The sequence below is a fragment of the Octopus bimaculoides genome, chromosome 3 (assembly GCF_046866305.1).
Source record: "Octopus bimaculoides isolate indiv1 chromosome 3, ASM4686630v1, whole genome shotgun sequence".
NCBI lineage: Eukaryota > Metazoa > Mollusca > Cephalopoda > Octopoda > Octopodidae > Octopus > Octopus bimaculoides.
This window is the reverse complement of record NC_142930.1, coordinates 166046068-166065514: the sequence shown is the minus strand read 5'-3', so window position 1 is coordinate 166065514 and position 19447 is coordinate 166046068. Positions and strand designations below refer to the sequence as shown.

At 39.8% G+C, this 19447-nt stretch overlaps 2 protein-coding genes across 2 annotated transcripts in view; one reads left to right on the top strand and one right to left on the bottom strand.

Moving 5' to 3' along the window:
* LOC106883959 (Fanconi anemia group A protein) overlaps positions 1–10877 on the bottom strand; it is an 86412-nt gene extending 75535 nt beyond the window's left edge. Inside the window, exons 1-2 of the mRNA XM_089349982.1 lie at positions 10749–10877; positions 6332–6414 (exon numbers count right to left, since the gene is read on the bottom strand). Coding sequence (XP_089206108.1) covers positions 6332–6414; positions 10749–10791 — 126 coding nt within the window. The 5' untranslated portion in view covers positions 10792–10877. The remainder of the gene's footprint in view (positions 1–6331; positions 6415–10748) is intronic.
* Positions 10878–10906: 29 nt separating this feature from the next.
* LOC106880952 (NADH dehydrogenase [ubiquinone] 1 beta subcomplex subunit 9) lies at positions 10907–19074 on the top strand. The gene is made up of 4 exons (XM_089349983.1): positions 10907–11054; positions 12810–12952; positions 15500–15555; positions 18859–19074. The coding sequence occupies exons 1-4, from the start codon at positions 10954–10956 to the stop codon at positions 18988–18990; spliced, it is 432 nt and encodes a 143-aa protein (XP_089206109.1). The 5' UTR covers positions 10907–10953; the 3' UTR covers positions 18991–19074.
* The last annotated feature ends 373 nt before the right edge of the window (positions 19075–19447 follow it).

Genomic DNA, 19447 nt, shown 5'->3' with positions numbered 1-19447 from the left:
AGACTATTGCTCTCAGTTGTGGTCACCACACAGTGTTAAGCGGACAGCAGAACTCGAGGCAATTCAGCGGCACTATACAAAAAAGATCGCCACAGTCCAACAGATGAACTACAGGGAGCGACTGAAGGCACTAGGTCTCTACTCCCTGGAGCGCAGGCGGGAGAGATATGTAATAATATACATATGGAAAATACTGGAAGGACTGGTGCCAAACTTTGGTATCAAGTACTACAGGAATGCCCGCACAGGTCGCCACTGCATGGTGCCAAAGGTACCGTCCACTGCATCTCACATAAGAACGAGATACTGCAGCAGCCTCGGTTTCAGAGGACCTCAGCTCTTCAATGCCCTGCCAAAACATTTGAGAGACATGCAAGACATGGATGCGGAGGTCTCATGATACCAGACAAACCAATGGCTCGTAATGAGACGCAGTTTAGGGCAGCTATGTCAAATTCTCTTATACACCAGATGTGCCATCAAAACTCTTGATTGGACGATGTCAGGTGGGGGAGAAGAGCCATGCAAGCAACGTGAAAATCACGGTGGTGCACCAGCATGACCGCAGCCACTTGGCTGAAACATTGAAGGAGGGGATCTTGTGTCGGATGATGAAACGTTATAGTGAGGTAGAGAGACAGAAACAGGTGCCTTGCTGTAGAGGAAGTACAAGGTTACCCAGCCTGAGAAAGAGAGAGAGAGAGATCAGGAATGAAGAGAGAAACAGGTGCACTGCCACAAAGGAAATAGATGGTTGTCCAACCTGAGGGAAGTGAAGGAGAGAGAGAGAGAGAGAGAGTGGGAGACAGCAGGATAGAGATGGTGGCAAAATGCTGGGCATGCTCACAAGGGACAGGGATCAGAATATTAAATAGGATGGTTGAGTAAAGGAAGAGAGAGAGATACAGATGATGGCAAGTGCCAGGGTTCGAACCCTTGAGGTTCGGAATGCCATAATATAAGTGGCAGGAGATTAAAGAGTGTGGAGGTGGGAGGCGAGTGGTGGAAACCTGGGTATATATAGAGTTGTGGTGGGGGGAGCTACCAGATAGCAATGATACAGAGAAACAGGGGCCGTGAGGACAGGATTGGGGAGTGAGAGGTAGGCATAGTGTTTGAAGGAGGAAATGTGAGAAAGAGGTGTGGAGATGTAGATTGGTTTGTTGGGGTAGGGTGTGTGGAAAGTTTCCTTGTTACTTGTGGGTGGAACACACAGGTCAGGGGGGAGGGTTAGCAGAGAGTAATGATACAGTGAGACAGAGTGTGCGGGTGGAACACACAGGTTGGGGAGCTAGAAGATAGAAATGATACAGTGGCACAGGGACAAGAGGACAGGACTGGGGAGTGGGAGGTAAGCATAATGCATAAAGCGGAAATGTGAAGAAGAGAAGAGATGTAAAGACGTAGTTTGGTTTGTTGTTCACAGTGTGAGAAGTTTTCTTGATAAGTATGGATGGGACACACAATACTTCTAAAATTCAGTTTTGCTGACGTGGGCAGGTCTTCTCAAGAACTTCATATCGCCAGACATGTCGGTCCATTGTCATTTCATCCGTGAGGTCCAACATCCTGAGATCAGTCCTTACCACTTCATCCCACATCTTCCTGGGTCTCCCTCTTCAGCAGGTACCGTTCACTTTCAATGACCAGCACTTCTTTATGCAGCTGTCCTCATTCATACGCATCACATGTCCAAACCAATGGAGTCTCCTCTCTTGCATGATACATTTGATTCCGCTTAAACCCAACTTTTCTCTCAATACATTTGTACTTTGTCGTACATGCGCACTGATGTTGCACATCCAACAGAGTACACCACCCTCATCTTAAGACTCACTGACCAACAATGCTAGCAGACTAACAATACCAAAAATAACAAGAACAACAGTCACTCAGTAATTCGTCTGCGTCCTTTCAGGAGATGCATTGGCCTTTGTCGTATAATTTCATGGGGCCCTGATGGGGTAATAAACAGCAGTAAACACAAGCCCATTCAACTTTGCATAACAGAGCATGAAATAAAAATACAAACCTGGTAAAGTTGTTTTGGAATCACCGGAGACATTTATTTGGGTTACCTAAGGAATTAAGAAATTAAGAGAATAAATACCTTACAATTTTCTTGGACTTATATTTTATTTATAAAGTCATTACATATACTCTTTTACTCGTTTCAGTCATTTGACTGCGGCTATGCTGGAGCACCGCCTTTAGTCGAGCAAATTGACCCCAGGACTTATTCTTTGTAAGCCTAGTACTTATTCTATCGGTCTCTTTTGCCGAACCGCTAAGTTACGGTTGTCAAGTGATGTTGGGGGGGGGGGGGAACACAGACACACAAACACATATACACGACAGGCTTCTTTCTGTTTCTGTCTACCAAATCCACTCACAAGGCTTTGGTCGGCCTGAGGCTACAGTAGAAGACCCTTGCCCAAGGTGCCATGTAGTGCAACTGAACCCGTGGTTGGTAAGCAAGCTACTTACCACTATATATATATATATATATATATATGACCGTTGACTGAACACTATTCAATTTTTTTTCTCCGTGTTTTTCTCCTTGTCTCCGTATTCTTTCTGTTGAAGAGCGTAGCTCGAAACGTCAAAGACTTTCCGTATTCCCGAGCGTCATACTAATATATACTTTTGTTATTTACACCACCTGTCCTCGTCTGTTATTATTTGTATATTCTCCCATATATACGCTTCACGTCTGGCTGTACAGCCTTTTTGCTTGTTTGTTTATTCAGCGTTTCGTTTTCCTGTCTTGTTTTCCGTCCGCCACTATCCTCCACGAAAATGATTTAATTTATGTTCGTGGGAAGAACCATTTCAACGATGCGTACTGCCTTAATTCTTCGAAACGCCAGTGTTTTAATGGTGGCAGCTGATGAAGGAGATGTTTCTATGTGGCTTGCTTGTTTGTTGTACCTTGTTTATCTTTTTGTCCATGTTCTTTTGCCACGTCATGTACCCAGTTATGTATCTATGTGTCCATGTAGATGAAGGTATATACATACATGTACATATATATGCATATACTCATATATTGTTTATATATATATATATATATATATATACACATATATATCTTCATAGAATTATAGTATCTGTGTGTATGTATATATGTATATCATCATATATATAAATAAAATATGAGTAACAGTAGAGGTACAAGTATCAATCCATTACGGCCATTTATAACAATTCCTTTTATTGATTAATGAATACATCATTATAAAGAAACCATTTTCTTCAGATGATTTCACAAACTTCAAAATAATATCTCCCCACCCCCACCCCACTTCCACACGTCTACCATGACTCATACACTGTGCATTTCCCTGACTTTTGTACATAATTCTATGCACAATACATGCACCTCTGATGCATTGTAGTGCACCTGAGCACTGTACACAATAATTTCATTATTATTATAATTTAAAATTCACGGAACAAAAACATTTACAGTGGCAGAATGGATTTACCAGAATAATCTGATGAGAACAGAGAAATTTATAGGTTAGTAGAGCTTTTAGGAGTGGGGGAAGGAATAATCGGCTCCAGTGGCCCAATTCTCTTTGCTTCTAACAAGAGATGAGAGCATGGCTCCATTCGTCTAGGTCAGAGGTTGTCAAATTTTTTGGGTCACTGCCTGCTCACCCCATGGTCACATAATACCCTCGACACTCCCACTCCTATTTTTATGTTTAAATAAATATTTTATATTTTACTAATTTATATATACTATGAATCATTTGATATCTAATATAATATTATATAATTTGTATACAATACTATAATACTATAGTAAATTCATAGCTTCCCCCAACCCACTGCTTTCCTCCCAACGCCTCCTTTTTCTCTATTGACCACCCCACCCCCACCTTAGGCACCAGTGCTCACTTGGACGGGGGGGGGGATCACTCACTTTGAGAGCATATGATCTAGGTTTATCTATTAAGGAGTTGTTTAATGTCTATTGGTCAGTGATAAGAAAGTGATTTGTGGTCAGAGGTCAACCTACTAAATTATCAAGGTCATTTGTGATGGAACCAATACACAAACAAGGAAGGGAGGAGAAAGAGAAAAAAAAAGGAAAGAAAGCTGACTGAAGGCAGTAGTCAGTGCCACCATTGCTAGAAATAAGAGCTAAAGTAACTCATGGCCACAAGAAAAACAAGCTCCCTCAGTGCCTCGGCACAGCCAGATGACCAGTAATTTTTTATTTATATTTATGTTTGTCAGTGATTCTCACCTAGAGCCTAGGGTTAAACACAACTTGCCTTGTCAGTTTATAAGATTACCATAGAAACCATATGCTGATTTCCTAAATGGTAAAAGAGAAAATTATAAATAAAGTTGGCTTGTTCACAACTTTAAAACCGAAAGGCAGGAATATATGTCAGGTGAGTGATTAAGGACACTGCTGAGCAGCAGTATTGCGTACCCTTTGGTTATCTCACCCCCATTAAAATATTGGGTTATCTCCCTACCGTTTTACGAGAAATATCGGTATTTTAGGTTATCTCCTTCAGCTAAAAAAATTGCTTAACCCTCAATAAAACGAAAAAGAAAAATTAATAATATACATAAAAAGTGAAAAGATGAAATATCGTTTTGAATCTGATAATATTTTTATAACAAATCATACGATTCCTTAAAAAATAAATAAACATGAAAGCGGAAAAAATTAATAAACATGAAATCTGAAAAAAATTGAACATCTTATTGAATCTGATAATATTTTAATAACAAACCACACCATTCCTATTTAGGGGGCCAAAAGTCAACAATGTGTTGAAGTATTGAATCAAAAGGATCTTCTAACTCTTTTAATCCAATCTCTTGTCACCACATAAACTGGATGACCCAATTTTTTTAATGGCAATTTTTTAATGGGGGTGAGATAACAAAAAAGTACCCAGTATTGCTAGAAATAAGAGTTAAAACAACTTATAGCCACAAGAAAGCACTTACCTTAATGCACCATTCATGTGTGGGTTATTGCCAGTGCTGCCTGACTGGCTCTCCATGCTAGTGGCACGTAAAAAGCACCATCCAAATGTGGTCGATGCCAACCTTCTCAGCCCCAACTGGCTCATGTGCCAATAGCACGTAAAAAGCACCAACTGAATGTGGCCGATGCCAGTGCCCCCCGACTGGCTTCTATGCCAGTGGCACATAAAAAGCACCCACTACACTCTTGGAGTGATTGGCGTTAGGAAGGGCATCCACCTATAGAAAAATTGCCAGATCAGATTGGAGCCTGGTGTGGCCTCCTGGCTTGCCAGTCCCCAGTCAAACCGTCCAACCCATGCCAGCATGGAAAATGGACGTTAAACGATGATGATAATGTTGATTGACAAGGGATGATTGACATATGCCCAAGGTGGAATTGAACCCCAAACCAATGTGGTTAGGAAGCAAACTTTGTAACCAAACAGCCATGCTTGCACTTACTAGCCACACTTTCGACCATAAGTTTGAATAACAGACTGGATGACTGCAGGAGAAGAGTCTGCTGTTTTAGAGCTGACTTGCATATCAACAAACACTTGACTGTCCGGAAACCTATTTTAAATCATAACAGCCATCTTAAAAAGAATGAAAAAAAACCCCATTTGTTTTACTTTTAACAGAAACCCAACTCAGATCACATCCTGGTTGTATAAATGTCAAAGTAATTGAGAATAAAAGTTTCCTTCAAAATTCCATGTTAATTTGTGTCTGAAACAGCAGTTGGATACCGACACAGTTGTTTTACTAAATTCTTCATTCTAAAAAATTCATTGAAACAAAGTCAGTGTTTTTCAACAACAACAACAACAACAGCAGGAAACAGAAGTAGAGAAACCATAATGATTGAGCATCCAGGTTCCATATTGCCATGGGTTGGGTTGTTTGGCAGGATCCATGAGGTCTAAGGACTGCACCATGATCCATTGTCTGTATTGGCAGGATTTCTATGGCTGGATGCCTTTCCTAATGCTACGAGTAATCATGAGGTTGTCATGTAACTTGCCAAATTATGAACCCTGAAGTAAGGGAGGAAGGCTTTATGCTTAGAGATGAGGGGTTAAACTATGGAAGAAGGGGCCAGAGCAGAACAGATGTCTTCTTGCTGTAGAGGAGCTACAGGGCTCGTTTAAGAAGAGTGGGAGTGACTGAGGTGGCGACAAGTTAATGGGAGCAGAAGAACCAGGAGTGTGGGTGAGGCTTGCAAGGGGGTACAAGAGAGTGAGAGAAATAATTGTAAAAAAATTGAAAATATAGAAAAACCATAAGAATAATAATTAATATTTACCTGAGCAAAAGGAAAATTTACATTCTGATGGTAAGAAATCATCTTACAGGTAGAATTTTGGAGAGTTTCACAAGAACTAGCCATGTTCTTTCTCTTTCGAGATTCTGGAAAAGAATAATGGCAAAAGATGAATTTTTCATCATTATTTTCCTCCCCCCACCCCTGCTTACATAGGTTGGTTGGCTCTTGAAGCATCTTAGCGTCATTCTACATTGTTTATATTTGACAGATATTTGTCCTCATCTTGTTTCTTGTTAACACATCGTTTTGGCTGATATACTCTCCAGCCTTCTTCAGGTGTCTTGGGGAAATTTCCAACCTGGGTTCTCATTCCTAAGGTATTTTTCAATGTTATTATTATTTATGCTTGGAGATGAGAGGTTAAACTATGGAAGAGTTTGATTCCAGGCACTGACCTGAACAACAACATTGAAAAATACCTTAGGAATGAGAACCCAGGTTTGAAATTCCCCCAAGATACCTGATGAAGGTTGGAGGGTATATCAGCCGAAACGTTAACAACAAACAAGATGAGGACAAATATCTGTCAAATGTAAATAATGTACATAATTCCTCATTTCTTAAATATAGAACTGTATTATCATTCTTCATCTTGTAAAACATACTTTGGTAGATGAAAACTGAAGGAAGTCCATGGGGCGCCTCGCTGTACTCAAGAAGACCCATCCACAATGTGGAGTGGTTGGCGTTAGGAAGAGCATCCAACTGTAGAAACCGTGTCAGAAGAGTTGATGGCCCCTGGCCTTACCAGCGCCGGTCAAACCCTTCAACCTATGTCACCATGGAAAAGGACGTTAAATGAAGATGATAATATGTATGTGTGTTTTTGTGTCTGTCTCTCAGTACCACTTGACAACTGGTGTTTGTGTGTTCCGTCCCCGTAACTTAGCGGTTCTGCAAATGAGATCGATAGAATCAGTACTGGTCTTTAAAAAATGGGTTAACCTCCAGTGTTTGACCGGAGCAAAAAATAAAAAAATAAAAAAAGTCTAATATGTGTAAAACAACATGTAGTAAACAAATATGAAAAAACAAATGCGTGCTGGCGAACGGGAGTGGTGGGAGACGACTTGGAAAATTCACATCGGGAGTGTACCGAGTCCTCATCACTTCCCTGTTCGTCGGCGTAATTTTTTTTTTTTTTGCTTCATATTCGTTTACTACACATTATTTTACATCTAGTACACTATTTCTTTTTCAATTTTTGTGACGGGGGTGAGGTGGTGTGCGGACTCGGATAATTCACACGATCCAGTAACCCGAATTCGACACCCGGCCACCCCCACCCCACCAAAAAGTGCAATAGGTGTAAAATAGTGTGTACTAAACGATTATGGAAGAAGAAAAATGCGCGTTGGCGAACAGGGCACGGGGTGAGTGAGGACAAGACTCGGAAAATCTCACACGATCAATCTCACAGAATCCGAAAACTCAACGTTAACCCGGTCACAAAAAGTGAAAAAAAAAAAAAAAAAAAAGACCCTTCTCGTTTCTTTATCATCACTATCGCCTGTCCATATTCAAGAAATGAATTACGCACAGAGTATAAATTCTTATTTCTTCTCGTAACAATTTAAAGGAAAGTTAAAGATAATTTATTTTAATAACATAAATTGTCCGTATAAAGAATAAAAAAAAAAGAAAAGAAAAACTAGAAAGTTTTGTAATTAGGGGCAGGGTAAGGGTGAATATTTACAAACAATTTGCAGCGTGTAAGAATGTTTGTAAGCAATTCCAGAACAACACTGCAACATTTAAATTTCATTTGTGTCTAAATATTTTCGTTCTTTGAAACAGAGACAAAACCCTGACAAAAACTCGTTTTGTATCTGTTTTGTCAGTGAACAAGTCTCAGTTTCAAAGCGAAGAAAATATTGAGACTAAAGTGTGTGTGTGTGTTCTTGAATGGCTTACAAACATCTACGCTGCAATTGTTTCTGTTTAATACCATTAGGCAGAAAAAAAAAAAATCGAAAAAATTCTGTGCGCTAATTTTTGTTTTCATCTTCGTTTAATGGCAGAGATAATTCTTTCCCTCTGAAATGCCACCTTGGGCCTCCAGGATATAGTTGAAGACACTTGCTGGCAAACGGGAGGTGGGGGGAACCAGGACAATCCGATTTCTTCCCAACCACACGGTTTCGGGTTCAGTCCCACTGCACAGCATCTTGGGCAAATGAATTTTCCGAGTTCGTCAGCGCGCTTTTTTTCCATATTCGTTTACTACATGTCGTTTAACACCTATTACACATTTTTTTTTTTGTTTTGGCTCGGGTCAAACACTGGAAGTTAACCAAAAAATGTACAAAGACTGATTCAGGTCGACTAAAAATTCTTGACTGAAAAAAAAAACAAGGAAAGGATAAGAATGGTACAAGGGAAGTAACTCTGTATTAATAGAAACGAGAGAGACTCGGTTATTTGGAAGAGAGTCAAAAAATTGACCGCCCACTTTACCATGCTCGCATGGGTCAGACGGAGGTCGTTGACAGATTTTCGACGGTCAGATGCATTTCTTATCGCCAACCTTCACCAGTTTCCAAGCAAGGAAATAATCTCCCTACAACCAACCAGACGTGCTTCACCGAAGAGGAAACAAGCAGCGATTCTATGATAATGATGCCCGTTCACAACCATCGCTTGATTTCATCATTTTCCATTACGAAATAATTTACATTATTTTCTAAGATAACTGGCATGGCTGTGTGGTGAGTTTGCTTCCCAACCACATGGTCCTGGGTTCAGTCCCACTGATTGTTAATTATTACACGTCCTCTAGAGGCGGAGATAATGTTGATTATCGAAGAATTTATGTTGGAAAGTATTTAACAGACATTTGTCTATGTTGTTCAAAGAATGCCACTTGTGTTATTTCTCTTGGACCATTTTGGTTCAAATATTTAATAAAAGTGCAGATCATCGACGTTTAACGTCTGTTTTCCATGCTGGCATGGGTTGGACGGTTTGACTGAGGACTGGCGAGCCAGAAGGCTGCACCAGGCTCCAATCTAATTTGGCAGAGTTTCTACAGCTGGATGCCCTTCCTAACGCCAACCACTCCGAAAGTGTAGTGGGTGCTTTTACGTGCTACCGGCACGAGGGCCAGTCAGGCGGTTCTGGCAACGACCACGCTCAAAAGGGGTTTTCTACGTGCTACCTGCACGGGAGGTAAGAAATTTGCCTTCCAAAGGCATGGTTCCTGGTTCAGTCTCACTGTGTGGCACCATGGGCAAGTGTCTTCTACTATAGCCGATCAAACAGTTCTTTCTTTTTTATGCCTGGTACATTTTAATTGCCCCCTTTTACCGAACTGCTAAGTTATGTGAACATAAGCACCAACACCAGTTATCAAACGGTGGTGGGGGACAAACACAAAAACCACGCCTTCGGATTTAACTATCCCCTGGTTGCTTAGATACTTCAGACTACCCCTGAAATATTGAAGCAATCCTATCATTTACCTATATATATATATAACTGGTACTTTATTTCAACAAACACAGAAAGGACGAAGGGCAAGTTGGTCTAGGCGGTATTTGAATTCAGAACGTAAAGAGCTGGAAGGCTGCAGAGCATTTTGTCCGACGCGCAAAAGATTCTGCTGGTTCAGAAATGAACAAAGCTTAAGAACAATAAAGTAATTCTACAAAAAAAAAAAAAAAAATCAATAATGCTATTTTCGAAAAAAAAGAATTCTTTGCGCCCATGGTAGTAACAGAAGTTTGACAAAGTGAAAGTGGTGCATTTTATTTAAGGGCGGTCCACTTAGCTATCCATTTCTACAGAATTTAGTCCTCTGTAGGCTACGGATAGGGACCCACTCCAGAGACAAACCTACGCACTAGAGTTTATGACACAGAACCTGCGGCCCACGAAGGTATTTTGTGCGACTCGCAAAACCATTTTGTAAAAAAAACTTGCTTTAATAAATAAATGAAAATTAACATAGTGACCCGCTTGGGTGGAAGTAAAGAATACATACACCACCCGTTTTCGGCGTAACCCTAACCCTAACCACCAGGTGTGCGTATTCTTTACTTTCGCCCCGGCTTCTACCACAATCACATACTGAAAGCACACAATAGTATTTATTTATAAACTTTTTGTATTATATTTCCTTATATTGGTCTCCTTCGTGTCTTCATCAACCTTTTCTACTGTTTTTGTACGTTTCTTGATCATTCAAATTATATGGTAAACTTTGCGGCCCGCCTTGATTGATTGAATTCACGAGTTGGCCCTCTGGATGAAAAAGGTTGTGCACCTCTGGTTTACGTGGACCCTGAACATGCCAGAAACAGCAGACAATGTCTCTCAAATACGATATGACACTTTCACTTTTGAACGAGAAAATTAATGACAAAATACAAACTAATAAAATTATTAGAAAAAAAATAAATCATGAAATTAAACTTACGTAGCATATTGTGTAAAGATGCCTCTTTGTAACTGATTGCCATTTTAGAACTAAAGGAAAATAAAATAGTTTCGTTCTGGAGAGAGAAACTCCCACGTCTTCCAAATTTCACAATCTAATCTATGTTAAAATTTCCCGCACTTTTTAAATAATAACAGGAATTGAAGTACCGGAAGTAGTATTCTGGGAGCAGGGTGAAACCAACATGTCCTACTTGCAGACTCAAACTTTGTCCCACGCCCAGAAAGTGAGGCGATTGTACAAAAATGGCCTTCGTTTAATGCAATCTATGTATGGAACTGATAGGTAAATATATTAGTATATCTGTAAACAATGCCTTTACGCCATTTATTGCTGTACAATTTAAATAATTTCACCTTTATTTCATGGAACCACCAAGGTCAGTGTTTGTCTTGTCTGTTTAATTCTTGTAACCTTCATTTAGTTTCTCTTTTCTCCTCCTTTATTTATGATATTTATATTATTTATATTCTATGCTGGGTATTTTCTAGCACCTGACATCACCTCACGTATTTAATTATGTAAGATAATTAAGAATAATGAAGCGTTAAGGTAAATCTGTGTGTTGTTTATATAAACCGTGTTTACAAACTGATCGTCTTTTTCACCTTTCCTACAAATATCTAAAATGGTTTTATTCTAATTCTATAACAGGTTTATTAGTTTCTAGAATGGCATCGAATTGAAAATTCTCTCATTAATTTCACTCGTTAAATGTTGTGTATTTTTTTTTGTTTTTTAAAGAGAGGTGCAAGAGTTGGTGATAATCGCCCTCGGGACTTGATGAAGGCACCTCAAAGTGGACATTCGACTTTCTAGAAACAACAGCTAAATCTCAAATCATACCTTCTGAACCCAGAACCATGTGGTTGAGAAGCAGACTTCTTACCACAAAACTACTCCTGCATCAAATATTTCTTATATTTTGAACAACTGCTTCAATCCATTTCTGAGATGAAACTACTGCAATAGGGCAACTATTTTGCTTATTTACAATGGATGGATCGGTGTCCTCATCTTGTTTGTTATTATCACAACGGTTCGGCTGATGTACTCTCCAGCCTTCATCAGGTGTTCTGGTGAAATTTCGAACCCAACCCTTTATTTGACTAATGGGGTACACTGTTCTCATTCCTAAGGTATGTGGATGATATTATTTTTCTGTTGATATTATTTTTCAAGTCCCTGCTTAGGGTTGAACTTAGAATCTGAGGGTTAGTAGCCTCCGCTCTTATCCAGTATTAAGATAAAATACTAGGTTTTGTAAGCCCTAAAATTGACTCTATAATTTCCCATGGGCATATAGAGTAGTGGATAAGAGCGTGGACTACTAACCCTCAGATTCTGAGTTCAATCTAAGATAGGGACTTGAAAAATAATATCAAAAGAAAATTGACATCAGCAACATACCTTAAGAATGAGAACAGAGTACCCCATTAGTCAAATAAAGGGTGCGGTTTGAAAATCCACCAGAACACCTGATGAAGGCTGGAGAATACATCAGCTGAAACGTTGTGATAACAACAAACAAGATGCAGACACATATCCGTCCAATGTAAATAATTCCTCATCCCCAAAATATAGAATAGAATTATTTTGCTATTTTCGTGATCATCATTATTTAACATGTTTTTCTTGCTGGAATGGGCGAATGATTTTCCAGGAGCTGGCAAGGTCACAGGGCTTCACCAGGCTCCAGTTGTCTTATTTGGCATGGTGTCTACAGCTGAATGCCCTTCCTAATGCCAACCACGTAATAGAGTGTACCAGGTGCTTTTTTACATGGTACCAGCACTGACAGGGGTCACCAGGTAACCTGCAAGACAAAGAAGACCCTTTGACTGGGAGGTGCAGAGTAGTATTGAGTGGGTGTGGCTTTGTGCCAGCTGAGAGATTTAGGGTATAAAAGGGACAGATATAGGTGCCTCACTATAGGGTTGATCCATGGGTACTCCAGTTGGAAAACAAAGGAGAATGAGTTATCTTTGTTTAACACTAATTAATGTTTTAAAACAGTTTATCTTTTGTTCTGTTTTCTAGGGTTGAAATGCGCTACTGGAGTGTCCTTCTGAGAGCTAAGTTTGATGAACATAAAGATGAAATTGACTTCAGGAAGTCGAAAGAACTTCTGATGGCTGGGGAACGAAAGTTATGGGAAAACCAACACCCTCAACCTTATATGTGTAAGTATTGAACTGTGTGTGAGAGAGAGAGAGATGCAGGTGTGGTTGCGTGGTTAAAAAGCTTGCTTCCCAACTGTATAGTTTCAGGTTTTGTCCCGCTGCATGCCATCTTGGACAGCTGTTTTCTATTGTTTCGAGCTGACAAAGTCTTGGATAGGGTAGATGGCCAATTTAAAAAATAAGTCTATATTCTTGAAAAACTTATACAAAGGTTTAATTATTCAAAATATGATCCTCGAACAGTTGGGCATTTCTCCTATCGATTAATGAGGTCATTTATGCCTCTTTGATAAAAATCCGAAGGTTTCGATGCCAAGAAATTCTTGAATTCAGTTTCGACCTCAGTTTTGGAACAGAAGGTTTTTTTAGCCTTAAAAAGGTGTCTAAATGCTTGAAAAAGTGGTAGTCAGTGGGTGAAAGATCAGGATGATATGGTAAAGTCGTATCCCAAGTCTGTGGAGCGATGTAGTGGAGCAGAATTGGACCAAATCGATTAACAAGTGCAGGTCTCATTTTTCTCAACTGAACCTGCATTACTTTCAGTTGCTTACATTGAACGTCTAATGTAATGCTCTGGTTTGGTTCCAGAAAACTGTAATGGATGACACCAAAAGCAGACCACCAGACAGTCACCATGAACTTTTGCTGATGCAACTTCAGTTTTGGGAAATGTTTGGATGCTTCATCACGATCACGCCATTGACCACTTTTGATAATGGATTCTGCAGGTGAGCTGGCAGAACCGTTTACCTGCCAGGTGAAATGCTGAGCGGTATTTCGTCTGCCATGTTCTGAGTTCAGATGCCGCCAGGGTCGACTTTGCCTTTCATCCTTTTGGGGTCGATAAACTAAGTACCAGTTATGCATTGGGGTCAGTGTAATCCCTTCCCCCAAATTTGAGGCCTTGTGCTTCCAGTAGAAATGATAACGGATCCACTTAATGTTGTCACAAAACACTGAAGTCTTCGATTTTCATTGAGGTCATACGGGACCCATTTATCGAGTTTTTTCACTTTGCCAATTTTCTTGAGGTAATCTGATACTGTTGAAATATAGGAGACATTTCTCTGACACTTTGTCATTCATTTTGATCGACTGTTATTTGCAAATGCTGATCGTTAAGAGTGGATGGACCTTCTACCTTCAAGGCTCTCATCCTCACTACAAAGTCTCTCAAACCCCTGTCATACCGTCCGATCACTAGTGGACCCTTTGCCCCTGCTCTGCTGATATTGGCAGCTGTTTGGGAAGCATTATGTCCAAGCTTTTTTCATATTTGAAATTAAGGATTTCTATGCTTCAAAATTATATTCTAAAAGAAATCAATAAAAATTTATTTAAGTGTACACATCATTTACTGAACATGTAAAATTTCGTCTAAAACACTACAAAAATAACATCTTAAATCAAGTTCTATATTTAAGAGATGAGGAATTATATACATTATTTACATTTGACAGATATTTGTCCGCATCTTGTTTGTTGTTAACACAACGTTTCAGCTGATATAACCTCCAGCCTTCATCAGGTGTCTTGGGGAAATTTTGAACCTGGGTTCTCATTTCCAAGGTATTTTTCAATGTTGTTATTATTATTATTATTATTATTATTATTATTATTATTATTATTCATGTCACTGCCTGGAATTGAACTTGGGGTTAGTAGCCCATGCTCTTAACCGCAAGATTCCGAGTTTGATTCTAAGCAATGACCTGAATAATAATAATAATATCGAATAATACCTTAGGAATGAGAACCCAGGTTCGAAATTTCTCCAAGACACCTGATGAAGGCTGGAGGATATATCAGCCGAAATGTGTTAACAACAAACAAGATGAGGACAAATATCCGTCAAATGTAAATAATCTTAAATCGAATTTGGAAAAATGTCTTTGGAAAATCAGACAGTATTTTCCAAACAACCTAATCTATATTTCTGTGTGTGTGTGAGATATATATTGCCTCAAAGAGGCAATGACCAAGACCTTTGGCATTATTTCGTGCTTGAGAAGAAGACCCATCAAACTGAGCAAAATCGTGGTCATGGCAGATACTGGTGTCGCACAAGTTGGCACCCGTGCTGGTGGCACGTAAAAACACCCATTACACTCTCAGAGTGGTTGACATTAGGAAGGGCATCCAGCCATAGAAAACCATGCCAACCCAGTCAAGCTGTCCAACCCATGCCAACATGGACAACGGACGTTAAATGATGATGATGATGATGTTTGTGTGCACCCGTTGCTTGACTTTGTGGTGAGTTGTAAACGAGTGTCACTGTGCTACAAGCGAATAGTGTTTGTGTCCAGTCCCCTTTGTGGAAAACATATTTGGCCATGTTTGGTAAATATTACAATGCGTGGAAAGAAGGGTTGGTGACAGGGAGGGCATCTGGCCGTAGGAAAATTTACCTGAACAATATTCTGTCTAACCTGTAATTAAACATGGAAAAAGGGACATTAATAACATTTGAAAGGGAAACAATGATTGTGTGTGTGCTGAAAATATTCCAAGTCATGCCTAAATATTGTCTTCAATACTTTACAGATGCCCATTCTCCAGGTGGAATTTGTTATGGCCGAGAAGTCAAGCTACCTGACTGGGTAAGAATATCATTATTCTGTTATCAGGATTACTTGAAATTGTCTTTCATTTGGTTTATTTACTCTCGTATTAAGACTCGCAGAAAGAATGACTGGTGGTTCGTTGTGCTTGAAAAGACTCAACAAGCTAAATAATAGCATGGCTGCCTCTGCCTACAGGACTGTCCCCTGCAGCCTTCTCCAGCTGAACATTCCTAAACTTGTGGGCTCATGGGTGCTAGTGAAGCACTCGTACCAGTGCTGCTTGATAGCACCCAGTACACTCTGTAAAGTGGTTGGTATTCGGAAGGGCATCCAGCCATAGAAACCATGTCAAATCAGGCATGGAACCTGAGCAGCTCTTCATATTCTCCATTGTCCATGCTGGCATGAGTTGGACGGTTTGACCAGGGCTGGTAAGCTGGAAGGCTGCACCAGGATCCAGTCTGATTTGGCATGGTTTTCTATAGCTGGATGCCCTGCCTAACCAAGAGTGTAATGAGTGCTTTTACATGGCACAGGTGCCATTTGTGTGACCCCAATATCTGCCATGACTGCAATTTTACTTGACTTGATGGGTCTTCTTCTCAAGGACAACATAATGCCAAAGGTCTCGGTCATTGCCTCCATGAGGCCCAACACTTGAAAAGAGCTTTTCATCTGTCAACGATATCGACCACTTTGCCTCTGTGAGGCCCAACGCTGGAAAGGTGCATTTCACATGCCACTGGCACAGGTACCAGTTACATGGCACCAGCATCAGCCATGACAACAATTTATCTTGGCTTCACAGGTCTTATGTATGTATACACACACACACACACATACACACTTGCATATACACACATATATATTTATTATTCTTAAGCAAGAATGTTGTTGACAGTAACTTTGAAGTTTCGGCTGATAGCTTAGCTAGCTAAAACTTCGAAGTCACTGTTAACTAAGAATAAATTTATACTCTACAAAAGTAGAGTAACTCATTGGATTAATGTGAAATTGTTTTTATTGTAAATGAACATAAAAAGAAACGTTAATATATATAGGTAGATAGATATATACATACATACATATATATATATATATGACAAAATATATAAAATGATATCGAATCTGATTTTGTGTCTCTCTGTCTTTCTCACCTCTCTCTCTCTCTCTCTCTCTCTCTCTCTGGAGTAGGGGGTTTCTCAATCAAGGTCCATATAACTCTTAGGGCTCCGTATAAGATTTTGTTGTTTAAATTTACGTCCATATAGGCGCAGGAGTGGCTGTGTGGTAAGTAGCTTGCCTACTAACCACATGATTCTGGGTTCAGTCCCCACTGTGTGGCACCTTGGACAAGTGTCTTCTACTATAGCCTTGGGCCGACCAAAACCTTGTGAGTGGATCTGGTAGACGGAAACTGAAAGAAGCCTGTCGTTATATATATATATATATATATATATATATATATATATGTTTTTGTGTGTTTGTGTGTATATGTTCGTGTGTCTGTGTTTGTCCCCCCCACCACCAGCATCGCTTGACAACCGATGCTGGTGTGTTTACGTCCCCGTAACTTAGCGGTTCAGCAAAAGAGCTTGAAGGATAAGTACTAGGCTTACAAAGAATAAATCCTGGGGTCGTTTTGCTCGACTAAAGGCGGTGCTCCAGCATGGCCGCAGTCAAATGACTGAAACAAATAAAAGAATCTAGTTTAAGTAGAATAATCTTTGATTTAGCAATAGTCATAAGTCTAAGGGAGGTAAGTCATTATTGAATTATGTCCCTTAGAAAGTAAACTTATGAGATTAATTCAGTCAGTGTGACAATGGGGCTGCGGTGACGAACAGAGACAATCCTGTTCAGACCATCCCTCATTTTGCGAAAGGAACCCATCGGGAGAGTAGCAATTCTCTCGATGGCCTGAGTTTTCACAAAAAAAGCAACTTTTGATTAAGATGTGGGTTGTAATGGTGGAGGGGTGTGTCCTCAATTGTTGTAGTAGTAGTAGTAGTAGTAGTAGTAGTAGTAGTACTATAGATGGCGACCAGCACTGATATGAATTCTGCTGTGGTGGATGGGTTCTCGAGTACAGTAAGGGACCAGATGTCGCAGTCCTTTGTAAGGCTCAGCCTCTTAACATCGGCCTTCGTCCCATGCCTTCCTGGGTCTCCCTTTTCCACGAATTCCATCCATTTTAAGTGATTGGCACTTCTGTGTGCAACTGTCTTCATCCATATAGGAATGGTTCTATGGTAAAGAAGCTTGCTTACCAACCACATGATTCTGGGTTCAGTCCCACTGTGTGGCACCTTGGGCAAGTGTCTTCTTCTATAGCCTCGGGCCTACCAAAGCCTTGTGAGTGGATTTGGTAGACAGAAACTGAAAGAAGCCTGTCATATATAAATATATATCAGGCATATGCTGTCAGTAATTACTCAGAGTAGGCAGTTGATGACGTTTATGTAGTAAAACACATAAAAGATTAAGCGAAACAGGTGAGTGACTGAGTTGGAGGTAGATTTACTTCTGCCTTTAGAGTGCATAAAGAAAACGTTTTTGTAGGAATGCACGCAGCACGTGTACTACAGCAGTACTATGCATAGTTTTAATACTGAGATTGAAAGGCAGGGAGAATTATACCTAATCTACAAAAAAATAAAATATTTTTTATTTTATGCAGAGTAATCAGAGTAAACTCCGTAATTTTATTGAATTAGGTGCATATTTTGCCATAAAAGGAAAATGTTACTAACGATCTATCTTATTCAGGGTAGGCACTGCCTACCTTGCCTACCCAGGTGGCACGTCCCTGATATACATATATATATATATATATATATATATATATGTGCATGTGTGTATATACGTCTGTTTTACCGTCTTCCTGTCTTGACTTAATGTCACCATTATGCAAGCAGTGCCCTTCATTTCCAGTCTTCTGTGGAAATCTGTCTGGTCCTGGGCAATATTATTTTATTTGGGAATGGGAAGATTAGTGACAGGAAGGGCATCTGGCTGTAGAAAATGATGACAGTTCCAGAAACACCTCATCAGTGTCCTGGGCACTGATGAGGTTAGGTGGTGCAAGATTGCATAACGTTTCTACAACAGTATTTTGACATTTTGACGAAACACGTGTATGTCATATAAAGCATTGAATACTGTACCTGCTTTCTGCTTATGTATATTCATGCATATATATTTATGTATGTATACACACACACACATGCACACACACTCATCTACACACATATATATACCTGTACATATGCATAAACTCATATACATACGTATGTATATACCTTCATAATGAGATTCTAACGATTGATTCTTCTGCAGATTTTGGATACTTGGACACCGCAAGAAAAGGCTCAATATCCAGAATATTTTGCCCGGCGTGAAATTAGAAAACAAGAATACATTGAAAGGTGGGAAAGCAAGTACGGCAAGACAAACAATGATGCTCATTGAGAAATGTCGTTAATTATGTTGCTTTAATTATTAATTTAATTAATTAACTTAGGACTCTCAATAAATTTTCTTTTTTCTTTTTAATTGTTTATTTTTCCTGTTCTTTCTGCCTCAACCTCCTTACTTTGATAAACCAGAGTTAAATCCTGGGAAGTTATACTCTGGATGTTTATTACAAAGTCACATCATCATCATCATGGGTCTGTTTTCCATGCTGGCATGGGTTGGACAGTTTGACTGTAAATTGGTAAGCCAGGCTCCTGATCTGATTTGGCAAGGTTTCTACGGCTGGATAACCTTCCTAAGGCCAACCACTCAGACCATTCGAGCGTGATTGTTGCCAGCGTCGCCTTACTGGCACATGTGCTGGTGGCATGTGAGAAACAACATTCGAGTGTGGTCATTGCCAGTGCAGCTGGACTGGCTCCCATGCAGGTAGCATGTAAAACACCTTTTG

Coding starts and splice junctions, on each gene's coding strand:
- LOC106880952 (XM_089349983.1), top strand. CDS start 10,954: ATGTCCTACTTGCAGACTCAAACTTTGTCCCACGCCCAGAAAGTGAGG. Junction 12,953..15,499: donor ACACCCTCAACCTTATATGT/GTAAGTATTGAA, acceptor AATACTTTACAG/ATGCCCATTCTCCAGGTGGA. Junction 15,556..18,858: donor AAGTCAAGCTACCTGACTGG/GTAAGAATATCA, acceptor ATTCTTCTGCAG/ATTTTGGATACTTGGACACC.